Here is a 19,126-nt window from a genome sequence, read left to right as displayed (position 1 = left end):
ACACTGTAAATGTTCTTTTTGTAGGCAAATGTCTCAACTGAAGACATTTTCCTTGCAACAGTTTTAAAATACATTAAGGACACCTTTGCTTTCATATTCTTCTCTGGTTAAGGGTTTATGACTGATGCAGTGTGTTCACAATTCTAGACAGAAATAGAAAGGGAATCAAGTACTAGGGTACTGCATTACTTTTGGTATTAGTACAGCAAAGGTATCATGTGAGACATTTGCTTGTTCAAGTACAGTATTTGATGGTAAAAATGTTACTGTAATATTTGAAATACTGTAGAACTCCATTGCTCTTGCTTTTGTGGTTTCTACAGGTTCAACTCCCAAAGTGTGTTTTCAAAGAAAGTTGGCTGAGAAAACTGCAAGATTAGGCAATGGGTAGGAGATCATTCTTATCCACATTGTTGCCCTTTCCATCATCCCCTTGGATCTAATAGAACAGGTGAGATATAAAAACCTTTAAACAGTTAAATAGTCTGGTAACATAACATTCTGAGCTTTTACCAAATGTTGGGAAAGGCATCACTCGGCCAAAATCAAGCAAGCATACCCAAGAGTAATCGGGATCTCTTATCACAAAAGACACTTTACTGTAGAACCAAATCAACTTACTTCAACACTAGTAGTGTATCTGTCAGTAGCTCCTGGAACTGGAATGGATGTAGCCAGATTCTGGAAGCCTTCTCCGTACCTCCACTCAGTCCGAGTGGGTGGTGGGTTCGCTGAGAAATTGAGCTTTACTTCATAATCACTGCCTGGCACTATCTGGTAGTATGTACTGAGAGGTTTTTCAATTGGTTTAACTGAAAAGAAGAGGCATAAAGAAGTCAGCATTTTGGATTGTTATAATCTGCTAAGTCACTCCCTGGCTGCAAAATAATTTGAAATGAAATGGCATCATTATTCTTCTTTTAATATAAAGACCAATGAATGGGTCACTAGATGCCAAAGCTGAAAGAAAATTAATATGGAAAGGAAGGAGGAAACTAAAAATTAAACAAGTTGGGAAAACAAGTCTAACCTATTGCGAAGTGGCGTACAAACCTTAAATCTTTCAGCGTAGGATACCAGTGAAAGGCCTATCCTATATGTATACTATTCAGTTACAGCAGGGCAGTTGCAGGATTCAATACATCACCAACTTGTGTGAATGTTGAAAGTTCTCATCTTATCTTACATACATGTCAATTTTACAAAGATAAATGCTGAAAAATCCTTACAAATAACACTGATGGGGATGGAGGTATTATCTGGGACCAACAGCGTTTGGTGCATGACAGTACAAGTGAGGAGACGTCCATTTTCTGACGGTTCAAATGTGCGACTCAAAGTTGATACTGTCTTGTGCATGTCCTGGAAGGTAAAATGTACAGATTAATAATATAATAACAAGCAAAAATCATTGCTACAGAAAATATCTGAGGATGAACAAGGATCTGGAATAGCTAATATTTATACCACCAAGATGACTTTGGATTGCTTGTGAAGACAATCATTATTTTGTATACTTAATTGTAACTGCTGAACACACACAGGTATTTTTTCTGTTCAGTACCAGCTCAAGGTATTAAGAGTTCTCCTTAGGAGCATTATACTTTTAAGCTTCCTAGTTCCACTACTCACCTTCAACATATCAGGAAGACAGACTTGTGGTATTCTAACCATTCAGTGAAAATTAAAAAAATTAAGAGCATCTGCATAACTGTTCATTAAGTGATTATAAAGATATGTTCCTTAAACATTCAAACATTCCATAATGAAAATTGGTTTAGTCAAACCTTCCATAATGAAAATTGGTTTAGTAAGTATTGGAACTACTGATATTCAATGTAAACTTTACCGAATGTTTTCAAAGCAACATCATGCACTAGGTCAAGTTAGGTTGCAGGGGGAGTCCAAGGGTGGCAAAGCCCCCAGCAAGGTAAGGACATGTAACCCCCAGGTTAGGTAAGGTTAATATTTCACTTGATTAATTTTTCCCACCCAAATACCACAGATTCATACTGTGGTCCCCTACAACAGTAGGATATAAAGGGGTCCACTATCTCTAGACCTGATCAGCCAGCAAAATGGAAGCCACAATTTAAAAAAACAACTTGACCGCTGCATATGCAAAACTCACTTCTTCGCCATTAGGAGTCTGGTCTGCCGCGGCAAATACTGTTACGTCTTTATCGCCCAGGTACCAACGTATGTCTGCAGCCGGCCTAGCCCCAGCCACAGAACACTTCACCTCCGTTTCTTCGGCATTGGAGACTTCTAGGGTTCCTCCGGGTTGGTCTATCTCCAAGACTGGGGTGGTTGGCTTGACTGGAATAGAAGGGGTTGCAGTCAGTCAAAATGTAAATCAAGAATATAGGCTACGACTTGTACAAGGGTGCAATTTGAATTAAAATATAAAGCCCTACATAAGATAAGAGATTGATTCTTCTAAAATGTGTACTGTAGACTGAATCATTTTATATCTTTATAAAAGATTTCTCACAACTTCTTTCAAAAATTGGCCATGTTTTGTACACCTAACTAAACACAAGTTAACATTTCAATAAAATAGCCTACAAAGTCTTAGAGAAGTTGTCCCTCTGTTTCATTCATTCCTTGGATCAAGGAGCAATTATTGATAAGATTTCCTCTCTATACAGATAAAAATTACCTAATGTGGAGAGCACCCTATCATTTCATATTGTTTAACAGTTAAATGTTTCTCATTACATAACAAATGGCCACAGGGACCTTAGTTACTGCCTGGTGGTTTAGGAACCAAAATGACATAGTTCACAACACATTCACTTATTAGTGGGAAGCCACAAGTTCCATTTTGTATGGTACTGGCTCTAATTGCTGTATAATTCTTTTGAAATAAAACAAAGCACATAATAAAAGACCTCTACAGGAATGAAATGATAAAATTTATGTTAGTAATTCCCACTGACATATTGAACTGAATTCCAACTGGCATGGCTTCCAGAATGATTTCTGGAATAAAAGTCTTCTGGACTGGGTAAAACTATGAATAAAGCCTGTTACTTTCCTAAAACACTGAAATAACTCCCAACAGAAATGACTTCCAGAATAGTCTGGAAGAAGGGATCTCTGGAAGGAATACAATGATAAAATCTATGTCGCTTCCCACTGGAACTGACGTAAGTTTCAGGAAGAATGACTTGCAGAATTATTTCTGCAACAAAGGACCTCTGGAAAGAATATAGGTTACTTCCCACTTAAACGTTGAAATACTAAATTTCAGCACAAATGCCTTCCAGAATTATTTCTGGAACAAAGGACCTCTGGAAAGAATGTAGGTTACTTCCTACTCAAACACTGAAATGAATTTCAACACAAGTGCTTTCCAGAATTATCTCTGGAAAAAAGACCTCTGGAAAGAATGGGAGACAATCAAACTTACTTGTGACAACCACTTTCTTTTTCCCGACGAGAGAGTTCCCTCTGACGTACACTTTACAGTCCAGATCCCATGGTGTTCTATGTTGGCTGAGTTGATGGTGATGCCACATTGGTTGTTCTCTTCCACGGCTGGTTTGCCCATCCATGAGTAGAGATTGGAGTACACATCTTCGATCTGAAAGTGTATGAGCTTGTTAGTCGTTGCTGTTGAAACATTATTACTAATATAATAATAATGATTAGCATCCATAAGCTTAAACACTATTCATATGGGGTAAGGCATCCAATTCAAGCTTTAAACATGATGGTGTTAATTTGAAAGAATTATTATTAGCACACACTCTCTTTCTCTCTCATCACATATTCTATAGGAGGCCTTCTTTGTTCCGTTATCGATCTGAAAAGACAAGCCCAGTCCGTGTTGGGGATGGAACCTCGTTTAATAAGGGCAAGACCTCAAATTGTAGGTACAGTTAGATTGAATACAGTTACAGGCTCCCAGTTGCAGATGGCTCCGTTCCCAGAAGTGACCCACTTCTGTCTCTTTTTCATAGAAGAGTTCTTTGATGATGCTCTCAAGATCTGTTGCAAGTTGGTGTTATGTGTGATTCTGTATACATACATAATACATGCACACATACACACACACATATATATATATATATAATTGCTACAAGATTTGTTCAGAACAAATGGTTACCTCGGGTCGAATTCATAATTATTTGTTTCATATCAAACGACTCTCTCTCTCTCTGAAAACGAGATACAAGAGGTGACTGGAGGAGTGTATAGTTAAAAGCCCGATTTATAAAGCAAAAGATATAGAAGTTACCCTACATTACTTACACCAAACCACAGCAGCCATTTAGTGAGGCTTGAAAGCCAGAGAGAAAAAAAAATGACAAAAAATATATATATAAGTACTGCAGTCACCCACACAACTCCTGACCAAACCCAACGCCGTTTAACTTTCTCCTGCTCTGAACTGCTGGGGCTATCATTCACTTAATTACTCTGCTAGGGCCAAATCATTTGTCAGGATTCTGCTCCCAAAGCTGAACTTAGCCATACAAATAGAGGACCCTATTGGGGAGGAGGGGAGAGGGTCCCTGTTCCGCTATGCAAATAGTGACTGAGGCCTTTCGCGATTTGGTGGCAACAAAAGTGTTCTGTGGATTCAATAGGAATGGCTCTCTCTCTCTCTCTCTCTCTCGGTCTCTCATCGTCTCCTCTCTCTCTCTCATCTCTCTCTCTCTCGTCTCTCTCTCCTCTCTCACACACACAGCTTGATTTTGTTATAACTGAACATTTATAATCACAAATGGTTACAAACGTATAATGGTATAGGTAACCAATCGAATTATTTGAGCAAAACAAAAATATATAGTACTAGTTTTGTTTGGCACAACAACAACAATAATAATAATAATAATAATAAATCTATTCACATGGAAAAAAAGAAGATATTTAAACAACAAGAGTATAGTTTAATTGTGGTATCGAATGAGGTACAAAGTTGTAAAAATATACAAAATATACACACCTGAACCAACTGAACGCATTTCCACACAAAAATGCGACCCAACTGAACATACCGAGAGAGTAAAGCTATCAACTGAACGAATCCCCAACACTATAACTAGCCATTTGGACACGCACTAAGTTACAATTAACCACTTGAACGAACCTTCGTCTAAATGCAACCCAACTAAACGCACACCAAGGGTAAATGTACCTACTGAACGAACCCCCAAAAGTGTGAATAGTCAATTGAACTGACCCAAAAGTACCAACTGAACGAACCACCAATGTATACATAACAACTAAACGAACCTTCAAATGTGTAAATAGCTGATGAACTCTCACGAAAGTGAATACACCAACGGAACACATCACAAATAAAAAAAAATACCAACTGAACGATGCCAAATGGCATAATATAGCAACTGAGCACGCCTTATGTAATAAAAATACCAACTGAACAATGCCACATGAGGTAAAATACCAACCGAACACACGCCAATTCAAAAACAAAACTGAACGCAGCCAAAGTTGAAAAAAATAGCCAACTGAACTCACCCCACGATAAAAAACAACAACTGAACAGGCCCCATAAAAGTATTAATACCAACTGAACAGGCTGCAAAGTATTAACACCTACTAAACACACCCCGTTCCCGCAGGTATAAATAGCCACCTGAACGTGTCCAAAACAAACTAGATCGCTTTCCAGGCGACTGAACGCAACCGCACAGAACCTCTGAGCTGTCTACAAAAGGGACTTTGTGGTCGACATTCAACCGATTATTATGGTCTAAGGTTCGATGCGCTTGCTTGGCGTCTAAACAGTGTTAAAGGTCCTTTTCCCCTTTTACTTTTTAGAGAGAGAGAGAGAGAGAGAGAGAGAGAGAGAGAGAGAGAGAGAGAGAGTATACGAAGGTATTAGGCCTAGGTCTAACCTTAGTAGTACCATAACCTTGCCTTCTCAAAAGTTACGAAAAGTGGCACAGAGAGAGAGAGAGAGAGAGAGAGAGAGAGAGAGAGAGAGAAAATTATTTTTTGTGGGGGGAAAAGGGGGAAAATTCCCCCTCCTCAGAAAGCAATGAACGTTTAGACCAATGTGTTTTTGACCACAAACGCAAACATGACACTAAATTCCAACACATACCCTTCCCCCATTCCCCCCTACCCCCTGGGCCACGTTTTAACTGGAAATATGTATATCAAATGACCTTAAATATTTGTCATAAAAATCAAGGATTGAGAGTAATGCTTTGAATACGGAGAGAGAGAGAGAGAGAGAGAGAGAGAGAGAGAGAGAGAGAGAGAGAGAGAGAGAGGCCCCTGTGAGTCTTCACGACGCCATTAAAAAGATTAAAAACAATTTTTTTTTGTCTCTTAACATAATGTTGTTTTTCCCCATCTTTGGCGATTACATTGTACCAAAAATACGACGTTGGTCTGAGAGCAATATTCTTCTTTAAAGTATATTCATCTAAACACACACACATATATACATTGTATCCTTACATTACAATATAGTATTTTTCACGCTATGTTATTCTCCTATCCCTTATATACAAAATAATGTATTTCAGTCTTACGTATGATATTTTCTCTCTCCTATGGCATCAACGAATCCTTAAATGCAAAACCCTATATTTATTCAGGCTTAAATATGTTATTTTTCTGCAGTGGATTAGAAATAAATATATTTTCTTTTCGACTTGATGTACTTAGGATCCCATTCCAAATAAAAAAAATAATAATTTGTGGCATTTTTATAGACTTTAGCTGTCCAGTTGATAATAATAATAATCTGTGGGGTATTGAAAGTTTCTCATGAACTTTCTTACAGGGTGAGGTTGCTAGCCCTGCAACCACCAAAGAAGCCTGAAACTACAATAAATAAATAAATAAATAAATAAATAAATAAATAAATAAATAAACAAATAAATAAATAAATAAACAAAATAATAAATAAATAAACAAAATAACACATCCCAGGTCGCTACCCCTGGCCTACGAGAGACCCCACACCAATAATTATTAGCATAAATCTCCAGTTCTCACATCTGGTACTAGGAAACACTACCCCTGGCCTACGAGAGACTCCACACCAATAATTATTAACATAAACCTCCAATTCTTACATTTGGTACTGGGAAACACTACTCCTGGCCTACGTGAGACCCCACACCAAAAATTATTAGCAAAAATCTCCAATTCTAAAAAAATCTGGTAACTTCTAAACACCCTCCCCCTGGCCTACGAGAGACCCCGCACCAATAATTATAGCATGGGAACTCCAATTCTCAAATCTGGTACTGGGAAACACTACCCCTGGCCTACGAGAGACTCCACACCAATAATTATTAGCATAAATCTCCAATTCTCATATCTGGTACTAGGAAACACTACCCCTGGCCTACGAGAGACTCCACACCAATAATTATTAACATAAACCACCAATTCTTACATCTGGTACTGGGAAACACTACCCCTGGCCTACGTGAGACCCCACACCAAAAATTATTAGCAAAAATCTCCAATTCTCACATCTGGTACTGGGAAACACTACCCCTGGCCTACGAGAAACCCCACACCAATAATTATTAGCATAAATCTCCAGTTCTCACATCGGGTACTAGGAAACACTACCCCTGGCCTACGCGAGACCCCACACCAAAAATTATTGGCAAAAATCTCCAATTCTCAAATCTGGTACTGGGAAACACTACCCCTGGCCTACGAGAGACTCCACGCCAATAATTATTAACATAAACCTCCAATTCTTCACATCTGGTACTGGGAAACACTACCCCTGGCCTACGAGAGACCCAACACCAATAGAAATGAGCAAAAATCTGTCTCTCACCTGGTAAGTGCCACTTGCGGCCTCCCAGACGCAGGATCTGAAATCACCCTGGACCCCGCAGTCGAGGTTCAAGGTGTCCCCTGGGTTCACTATGACCTCGTCGCTGTCAAAAAGGAGGGCCACATCTGCGCCCCGCACTCCTGCAAAAGAAGAAGGGGAAGTGTTAGATAATAATAATAATAATAATAATAATAATAATAACTAGCAATTTACCAATCCCTACTAAAAGCATATATTCATCAGCTACTTCATAAAAGTGACTCGCTAGTGTTTTTCTTAACTATTATGTCATTGATGCTTACCCTATAGTGCTATTTTCCAAATGATAAGTCATATGTTTACAGAAATTATGTATGATAAATTCGTAAAGCAACTAAGTCTACAGGCAGAACCAGCTCCGTTTCAGGGAATCCCTTCTCACCCCCCACCCCCTTCGGAGGAAGGGAGCTGGGAGGTAGGATGAAACCTCATCATAAAACCATCTTAGGGGTCCCCACTACAACCCTGCCAAGTTTCATGCCCAACGGACAAGCCGTTTGGCCGTGATTGAATGACAGACAGAAGAACGGGCTGACATAATAATAATAATAAGTATCAAAATAACTTTTTTGTACTGTAAGTGTGAACTTGTACACACGTACTGTATATGTGATATTTTTAGCATGCTTCTTATCTCTCTCTCTAAAACGAAGCAGAGGAAGGAAGAGAAGACGATGAATGGACGAGCTACGAAAATTTGCGGGTACAGAAAGACCATAAACAGAAGGGAATGGAAGGATGCGTCTGTAGGCATTTGTCCTACAGTGGACTAGCAACGCGTATGAGATGTGATGATGATAGTCATGATGATGATATATATATATAATATATATATATATAATATATATATATATATATATATATATATATATACACACATTCCTATCCTCGTCGCAAGGTCTAAGTGCGCTCTACAAACGCCGAGGTCTTGGCCCAAAAAACGAGTTATTGAAGCAACACCTCCACGAACAGTAGAGTAGCTACATTTTTTGTGGGGGGAGGGGGAAGGTAAGGGCGTTGTCCCTGGGCCGCCTGAATATTCAGGGGCCTCCCCATTTTAGGGCGTGGTTCCCCCTTCCCCCCAAAAAGCTTTTCCGAACTACTTCTCCCAACGGGTGGGGAGGCCATGCAAAGAACATAATAGGTGGGTGTTATAGGTACGTAGGTTGATAGAGGTACATCTAGAAAAAAAGTATATATATATTTGGAGACAGATAAATCGAATCAAAATAAATAAAAACATATGATGTGGGTGTAATATATACGTAGATGGGAAAATAAAAAGCTTAAACAAGAACAATCTTCACTGGATTCAAGTTAGGAGGTTTTTTCCTATCCCTTGCAAGGGAAAAAAACAGGATATCCTTGATGGAGACATCCATGTCCTTGAAATATCCTGAAGTCTAGGAGGACACTAAGCGAGATCCTTCTGAATTCTGGTCAAGTCCAGTTCTGCGCAGGATATATAATTTTCAGGTTTGGTATAAAAACAGAAATATACAATCTTGATGCCACTTATATAGAATTTTAATTTTCAGGTTCAGTAAAACACGTAAATCAAGATGAAAACATGAATATAACTTCCCTGATGCGACTTTAATAATAAATTTTAATTTCCATGTTCAGTGAAAGAAAAAATTCAAAATGTACACGTATAAAATTCCTGATACAACTTAAATCATTATTTATTTTATGGCCAGAGTTCCTCTGTATGAATGATGGCAAAAAAGTAAACAACTGGACGTCCCAATCTAATTTATCTTTCCGGCCAAGAAAAGGTGTAAGACTTCCTTTTTCTTTGGGCGCTGGAACAAACAACAGAACGTCCTAATCTAATATATCTCTGCTGCAACAAAGAAAAATAAACTCAACAGTTTCCAGCCAAGAAAAGATGTTAAACTTCCGTTTTTCTTAGAGCAATGGGAACAAATAACAGAATGTCCTAATTTACTCTATCTTTGCAATGACAAAGGAAAATAAACTCAACAGTTCCCGGGCAAGAAAAGGTGCAAAACGTCCTTTTCTTGGAGCGAGAAATTGAGACTCAGCTTTCGATTTTGATGCAAGTCACCTTGGCCTTCCTCTTGAAGGATATTCACACATTCTTAAGAACAGTATAAAGAAAATAAGCAACGATAAGAATGTGGAAGAATATTCTTCAAAATGAATGGTTGTTTATGCGCAAAACTTCCACTAAAATGCCAATCTCAAGCATTCTCAATAATGGTAAACATAACGTACCAGTAGTCAAGAATGTTATAAAATCGAGTTTGGGGTCTTACATTTAAAACATGATATTATTATTATTATTAGATGCACATATTTATCTACATTTGTTAATCTTCCCTTCATTTGTTTAGTTATTTCTATACTAAGTGAATATTTACAAATCGAATACTAGTAATACTGAAACCAGATTTGCAAGGTAATATATTACAGGGCCTGTTTCAGATAATCATACGCTCGACAAAATGACCAATATACGAACTAATCAATAACCACTGAATACGCCCAACCAAAATATTCCTCCAATAACCTTCATGTAAATCAATAACCATAAAAATAACTGAACAATTACAGAGCAAAGTTATTGACGAAAGCATTACCACGTGATTTTTTTTGGATGTCGGCAAATAGACATACAGCAATTTTCTCGTAATAGATTGACAATCTAATCTTTATTCTATTAAGAGCTCAAGGTGGGATATAACTGTATGATTATGCACACTTGGCTGTAAGTATTGTGGTTTATCTGATATATAAATGACACCGGCACGCGATACAGTATACGTACGCCCAAACAGCGATGGATATAATCTTCAAGGTATCTTGACAGGAACTGAGAAAAATGAATCTATGGAGTGACAAAGATCAAGACTTGAAAATCATAAAAATAATAAGAGATAAACTTGTAAATATATAATATGACTACTCACAAGCAATAAAGTGACACATATATATCTCAGCGTCCTGAAGGTTAAAACAAACTTTATACCACTTTTTGTCCTTGCTAAAAGAATTCTTAAGACATTCCAACATACGAGATTGCTGAACTGGGGGGAATTCTACAGAGAGAGAGAGAGAGAGAGAGAGAGAGAGAGAGAGGAGAGAGAGAGAGAGAGAGAGTACAATCGTGAAGCCCCCAAACTTTGACTTGAAAAAGTTGACAGGTTGCTAATATTTGTTGTCTAAAGAGTATAGAAATCAATTTGAAAATAAATATTTGTGAAAAAGAAAGAAAGGAGAGGCGAAACAAACAAATCATTTTAAGTAGAAAGAAATGAAAGGCAGGTGTTGGAAATATGTCCTCTTTCCATCACACACGCATATTTTTTTCAAGTTATTTAAAAAAACACACACACAAACATCCTAGAGACATCACGACTCAAATCAAGCCAGCAACAAACGGTATGAGAGAGAGAGAGAGAGAGAGAGAGAGAGAGAGAGAGAGAGAGGGCCATACAAGATTCACGACCCTCTCAATAATTCTGGAGGCAGCCTTCCCAAGAATGTCAGGACAAGTTTAAACCCAGACCTGGGGATTACGATTGACTAGAAACGCACCTTAATGGATTTTTTCGTTTACTTGGCATCGAGGTACAAGCGAGTTTGATTAACAAACGGTTCACATGTTTACCTGCATTTTTATCTATCCGTCTGTTTTTCTAATGGCTGATCCCTTTCTGTATTTACTACTACCTTGTTACTTCTTCCGAATGTGTGACATAGTATTCTTTAGAAGCTTGAATTTCAAGTCAGTGGCCCCTTTGGTAGGCTTATTCCATATGAATGAGTGTTCTTCATCTTCTGAATAATAATAATAATAATAATAATAATAATAATAATATATTTTCCCTGCTAAGGGGTGGCTATGAATATAGAGAGCAGGACAAATCACTGACACTTTCATATCCTATACTATTATTCATTTCTCCGTCTTACACATTCAATAACAATAAATAATCACATCACTAGCAATCCATTTGCATCATTTCAACCAATATTTGTACTTGTAATGATTTTAAAATTCATATACAACTACCAGCTTGCTTGTCTTCTCAAATCACTTATATGTAACTACATGGCAACTTTCGTATGGCCATGTTGGTAAGACCTATTACATTTTACAATCCAGGGTTAAAGAGCACAAGGGGTTATTCTAGGCCAGACTAGGTCAACATTCCTGACCTGTCTTTCTTGGGTGACACCAAGAACTCAAATATCAATCTAAAAAATGAAATAATTTGAAATATCAAATCACATGATGCGAACGATTGCGGAAAACACAAAATCATTTGCAGCCCCCAAATAAATGACGTTCATTGATTTACGAAAACACGGCCCAGCCATAAACTGCAGTCTACCTGAAATAATTATTAAACTGGCCTTGAAGTTCTCGCATGCCTGTTCCTTTCAAATGCAATTCCACGTTTAATTCTTTATTGTTGTAATTTGCTTTTGGCGTAGCAGAGGATGGTATATTTGTCCTGCTATGGTTAGGAAATTTAGTTCAGGTCTTTATATAGACAGTTTGTGAAATACTGTACATTTGAATGGACGCTGTTATTGAACCATTATATTTATATATATTCATATATATTATATAAATCTAGCAGAGGAAAAGCTACACGCTTTACAGGACTATCTCTCATAATCATCTGGTATATAAAGGTCGCATTAAAATAATAATATTACCAAGGACAAACCAATTATTTCACCTGATGCAAGTCAAGAAATCTGGGAAGTTTGACAGGAAGTAGAAGAGCAATATAAAAATAAAAGTGTGAATCACTATTGTCGACTGAGGGGAAGGGAGTATTACGAACACTAAATTGCTTACTAATCTAGACAAATGACATATCTGGATATCCAAGAATCCACCGAGAACATAGGAAATGCTTCTTGGAACTGAGAGTACAAAAACTGAGGATGGACGTAGGAAGTATTCCTGGATATATGAACACTTAGTAGACATTCTTGACAGACACAAGCATACCATTCTAATTGGTCTCAGGTCCTTGTATCACTGGCAATTTGTTTTTTAAAAAAGTTAAAAAGGAAAATTGTACTGAGAAAATACAAAAATTCTTGATTATCAACAAGGCAAACAAAAATATACCAGGTGTTGATACACACCCCACAAAAAATAACTTGACAGTAAAACTGGTATGCAATTCCCAAATATTCCAACCGAATCGCAGGTGTTAATATAACCCCAAAAAACATTTCAGATTAAAACTGGAATACAATTCCCAAATATTCCAACCGAATCCCAGGTGTTAATATAACCCCAAAAAACATTTCAGATTAAAACTGGAATACAATTCCCAAATATTCCAACCGAATCCCAGGTGTCAATATTCCCCTAAAAAAATTGCAAAAACATTTTCTGAGTAAAACTGGAACACAATTACCAAATATTCCAACAGAATCCCCTCAAAAAAAAAAAAAAAATATCAGATTAAAACTGGAATACGATTCCCAAATATTCCAACCGAATGTCAGGTGTTAATATCCACTTAAAAAAAATTCAGATTAAAACTGGAATACAATTCCTAAAAATTCCAACCGAATCCCGTGTTAATACAACCCAAAAAACATTTCATATTAAAACTGGAATACAATTCCCAAATATTCCAACCGAATCTCATCAGGTGTTAATACCAAACACCAACCCCACCACCCCCCCCCCACAAAAAAAGAGAGCGAGAGAAACAATTCAGAGTAAAACTGGTATATAAAAAGTCTTCCAAAACAAGAATTCCTGAACACGGGAACATGTTATTCTCCACAGAAATAACACGTGACATATACCAGCGGTAGAAATGATGATTCCTGTCGAGCTGACGGAATAGCAGCAGCAGCAGCAGAGGCCACCACCTAAATGGTAGACAGAACTCGGGTTCCACCCCGCTGCACTTTCTGTATAATTCAAACCTAACCTTTAGGTATCTGCCTCACTACTACGATATCTAACGGTTGTCTTTCTCTCTCTCTCTTTCACATCCCCATCTACTGAAGTATAGTGTGCGTGATGGTATCTTTTACTGATTTCTCTCTCTATTTATATGATAGATTTCTCAACACATTATGGACAAACGTGTCATTTCAATATAGCGATATCTTTCAGCTATACATAATCTCTCTCTCTCTCCTGAGAGAACACACGAGGAGACACAAGGGGGAACGGATCCTGTAGAGCAATTTCAAAATCCACACAATAACTTGGCGACTTGCTTTGCCATCTATCAACCTTCCCCTCCTTCCTCCCCCTCCCTCCCTCTCTCTCTCTCTCTCTCTCCCTCTGAAATGACAGTAGTACTTTTCAACTTTCGTCATCGCGTGTACCAACTGCCGTTGCTCCTGTCTTCCTCAACTTTTTAAGTGGAGGGTGTATGGAAAACATTCCGCAGTTTTGTGTCTGATGCAATTCTCTCTCTCTCTCTCTCTCTCTCTCTCTCTCTCTCGTTGCTCAACATTTCGCGTGACCAGAAATACTCGAAAGGTTTAGTGGTCCTTATCATAGGCTATTTGGGAGTCTGGTGTGAGGTGCAGTGTGTGTGTGTCAGGTAGGGGTTTGGTATTGGGGAGTTGGTAATGGAATTTTGGGAGTTGATAATGGAAATTTGGGAGTTGATAATGGATATTAAGGAACTGATAATGTAAATCTGGAATTTGGGAGTTGATAATTAAATTTTGTGACCGTGAAAATGGAAATTTGGGAGATGATAATAGATATTAAAGAAATGATATATAATGGAAATTTGGAATTTGATAATTAAAATTTTGGGAGTTGATAATGGAAATTTGGGAGATGGTAATGGATATTAAGGAACTGATATATAATGGAAATTTGGAATTTGGGAGTTGATAATGAAAACTCTGGGGTTGGAAATGGGAATTCAAGAGTTGATAATGGAAATTTAGGAAGTGATAATGGAAATTAGGAATTTAAGAGTTCATAATGGGAAATTGATTTAATAATGGATATTTAGGAACTGATAATGAATTTTCAAAGTTGATAATGGGGATTTGGGAGTTCTTAATACAGAACTCGATGAATGGGATATCAGAGATATATTTACGAACATTGTTTTTGTATTGTAAGAGTAAAAGATAATACTAATTAACAACAACAACAATAATAATAATAGTACTAATAATAATAATAATAATAATAATAATGCAGAAACGGGGAAGTACACTGATGAATAACGTACTCAAAAAATCATTCTGGCATTCTTTGTGTTAACTCAACGGACTAGTGCGTTTGGAAAGTGAGACAGGTCTTCCGCGAGAGAGAGAGAGAGAGAGAGAGAGAGAGAGAGAGAGAGAGAGAGAGAGAGAGAGAGAGAGAGAGAGAGAATGTGTATTTGCGTAGCTCTGTATGAATATTAACTTTTGTTCATATTATAGTGTAAATTACTTGCATTGAGAGAGAGAGAGAGAGAGAGAGAGAGAGAGAGAGAGAGAGACAGTCACTACATTATTAACAAATGACTGACAGGCCCTTCTTAACGTTGCAGAGGACGAGTTCGTCTTAAAAAGAAAAAATATTAAATTTGCATGTGGGAAACCTTGTTGGTAAAACCAATGTCATGCAGAATGTATGTTTATTTATAGATATCTCAAGGTTACTGGTCTGTTCAGTTATCATTATTATTATTTCTATTATTTTTATAATTATTATTATTATTAGCCTGAATAGGATACACGATTTATATATATTTCCTACAACTTATTCTTTATTACTAGTAATGCAACTAACTATCATTACTCCCAAGAGAATAGATACATACATGATGATGAACACGTAAAAAGATGGCTAAATATATATATATATATATATATATATATTATCTATATATATATATATATATATATATATATATGTGTGTGTGTGTGTGTGTGTGTTGTGTGTGCGCGCGTTTGTAAGCGCCCACACTATGAAAGCGTGCGTGCAAAGACCGTAGAGTTTTTAAAAGCTTTACCAAGTGTATCTTATCTGTGAGAACAAAGGTTTTCATGTAGAAAAATTACAATTAAATAATAATAATAATAATAAAACATTTATACTTCATTCAGCAATGCTTTCTACGGCAAAAAGTTTAATATTATCAAAATCAAAATAAGTAACTTCCTGCTCCCAACAGCCTTATATTGAGATGAAATTTTTCAGCATAGACAAATTATTCCCACATCTATGACCCAGGTCTCTTGGGCATATTTCAGTCCCTCTAGAGACCGGGGACACGGGAGACTAAGAAGAAATAAAAATAAAATTATCTAAAAGTAATTAGGTTTCAGGAGAAAGAGAAGTCGAATTCGAAAATGGAAAATGATTGATCATAAAAAAAATCATAGTAGTTTCTTATCAAAGCAATTTAAAACATACACACACACATATATGTATGTATGCCTAAAAAATCGCAGTAAATGCACGTGACTTCATTAAATAAGCGAATACCACAGGAAAATCATAGGTAGAAATCCAAGCGCTTTCGTCTTTACTAAGACATTGTCCAGGAACGAATGAAATGCAGTTGGAAAGAAAGTTACCAGGTAAACAAAAAGATCAAGAATACCAGATGGTTGATTGATTTTTACCCTTTTGACAATTAACCATCTGGTATTCTTGATCTTTTTGTTTACCTGGTAACTTTCTTTTCAACTGTATTTCATTCGTTCCTTGACAATGTCTTAGTAAAGACAAAGGCGCTTGGATCTCTGACTATCATTTTCCTGTGGTATTCGCTTGTATATATATACACACACACCACACACACATATATAATATATATATATATATATAGGATATATATATATTATATATTATATAAAGAGAGAGAGAGAGAGAAGGTCGGTTTTTGAAAAAAAATTATACGAGTGGCTACAGCAATTTAATTAAAAAAAAATTAAGTTTATCAGAGATTTTGGGCTTTAAATAACCCGAACGAAATAAACTGAAAACTGAAAAATCATTATATAAAAAAATAAAGAAAACTAAAGAAACTTTGCATAACTGAACTATAAAGAAAAATATTGTTTGTAACGCAAATTCAAAGTTAATATCACAAACAAAAACCTAAACAATAGACACACACAAAAACAAAGGAATACCAAGGTGCGCTTACAAAATTAAATAAATAATTAACAGATAATATAACAGATATGATATATATATATATATATATATAATACTATATGTGTCTTGATACGTTCGTCTTCTTCACCGGTGATGGTTAAGACCAAAAACCAATGTACGGGAACCTTTCTCCCTCTGCCCTAAACCGGGCACGATGCCAAGACGTTCATTATAAAGAAGCTATGCCCAACGGCTTCTTCTTCTTCTTCTAGAGGTCACTGCCGCGACCTCAAACAATCAGGTAGGCGGACGGACTCGGAAGGGATCGTATCCCAAAGTCTTTAAAGCCTATAGATTCATGGACCTTCATCGTAAAATTTGAAAACAAAGCCTACATACAGGAGAGAGGGGGGGGGGTGGGGGGGGGGGGGGGGGGGGGGGGGGGGGGGGGGGGGGGGAATTCTCGCTATCTTTCTCTCTCAGGTAAAGGAGGGAGGGGGTAGGTAGGCTGGCAGCGGGTAGGGGGAGAGATATCTCATCCTCCCCCTCCTCCTCCTCCTTGCTCACACTCCCTCCCTACCCCCTCCCGGAGTCCTTGGGAATGTTGGTAGTACCCATCGCCCTCGGGGCAGACTCAACGCTACAAGACCGACCGCCATCTCTCTCTATCGCGGTGCAAGTTTTCGACTCTGTCTCTCTTGGGGTAATAATCTTTCTTCTCTCTCTCTCTACTTACATACAAACATACACAAACACACTTTATGTTAAGTAAAGGCAAACCTATAAACTTGACAAAGTCATCCGTCGCCAACTGCAACCCTCGAGAAATATCTACCTGCAATTACCGGTGAACTCCTCCACCGCACCAGGTAGAGAGAGAGAGACGCTCTTCTCCACCGGAAATATGACCTTAAAACCTTTTTTTTTTAATTCTATTTCTTTATTCCCAAATACCTTTCGATGGAGGATCATAATGAGTTTTAGGAGGAATAGATGAATGAAGATTATAAAAGCAGGCGTGGATTCGAATAACTCTGTCTGCGATCTGGGATATATTACAAATGACAATAAAAATCGTCTGAAGTCAGGCTACGCTACATACGCATCCATGACGGACGATTCCCCTTTTTGCGTAACTCACCGTTGAACACGACCTCCCCGTCGTTGGGTTCCCCTACGTCGTACTCCTGCTGTGCCAGGGCGGCGCAAGCCGCCCAGGCTAGACACACAAGGATGGAACACTTGCACATGTCCGATTGAAGTCTCCAGGCCTCGCTCACAAAAAAATGGAATTTTGAGTAAATTTTACACTTTTTTTTTCGTCACACTTTCTCGAATCAACTCAGTGGCACAGCCGCGCGTCAGGAAGCATTGAATTCACGGGAAAGACTCATCTAGCACTGGAGATTTTGGGGTTGGGGGGGGGGGGGGGGGGGGCGGTGAGGAGGCGCTGCGTATAATACAAATCCAAAAGGGCGAGGAGCTGCTGGGACGAGACGAGACAGACCTTCTCGTACCGCCAGTCACAGGTACACTGACTGAATCAGCCAGGGAAGGGAGGGAGCCAGCCAGCCCATCGGCGGCGATCATCAACGACGAGGTACGAGCTGAGGAGGAGGAGGAGGAGGAGGAGGGACGGCGCTGCTGCTGCTGACGCACGCACGCACGTACGACGTGCTAACCTCCGGCGACGAAGGTTTAAAAAAAAAAAAAAACGCTCAGGGATTTACGACAGACCCCCATAACAGCACGGACATATCCAGAGAACCAACGCAGCCGATGCTGGAAAGTAGCGCTGGAATTGTCTCATTCCAGTCCGCGGATTGAATCACAGCTTCTTCCAGGCTTTTGAAAGAACTGGAAGTCTGGAAACTCAAGAAGACGGACTGGGTTGGAGGATGGATGCGTTGGGTGGAGAGGGGGATGGTGGGGAGGAAGGAGGAGCAGGAGCCCCAATGGGGGTAGGGGTATACGAGTAGGAGGAGTGGGGCAGGAACCCAATGGCCCATGCCCGCGCTAATGTGATATACTCAACAATAATTCTTATTTTATTCGCCCACCGTATGACAATTCCATTCACGCTCCTATTCGGGATAAACTACTACAACGGATTAGCCTACTGAACGCTAAACCCCCCCTCCCCCAAACCCCCCTCCCCCCAAACCCCCCGGGCCATGGATGCGAGCTTAAACCGAGGCTAACCCGGTTCC

General features: G+C 38.4%; 1 protein-coding gene across 1 annotated transcript in view; it reads right to left on the bottom strand.

Annotated features, from left to right (window-relative positions):
• Nucleotides 1–18,465, bottom strand: part of LOC135204812 (fasciclin-3-like) — a 47,244-nt gene extending 28,779 nt beyond the window's left edge. The window contains 7 exon segments of the mRNA XM_064234999.1: nucleotides 622–812; nucleotides 1,230–1,362; nucleotides 2,132–2,319; nucleotides 3,416–3,475; nucleotides 3,478–3,589; nucleotides 7,793–7,932; nucleotides 18,058–18,465. Of these exon segments, the coding sequence (XP_064091069.1) occupies nucleotides 622–812; nucleotides 1,230–1,362; nucleotides 2,132–2,319; nucleotides 3,416–3,475; nucleotides 3,478–3,589; nucleotides 7,793–7,932; nucleotides 18,058–18,166 (933 nt within the window). The 5' untranslated portion in view covers nucleotides 18,167–18,465.
• Between the last annotated feature and the right edge of the window lie 661 nt (nucleotides 18,466–19,126).

Source organism: Macrobrachium nipponense, chromosome 47 (assembly GCF_015104395.2).
Source record: "Macrobrachium nipponense isolate FS-2020 chromosome 47, ASM1510439v2, whole genome shotgun sequence".
In the NCBI taxonomy this organism is placed as follows: domain Eukaryota; kingdom Metazoa; phylum Arthropoda; class Malacostraca; order Decapoda; family Palaemonidae; genus Macrobrachium; species Macrobrachium nipponense.
Note: the sequence above shows the minus strand (reverse complement) of the source record. Positions and strands in the feature narration are given on the sequence as shown.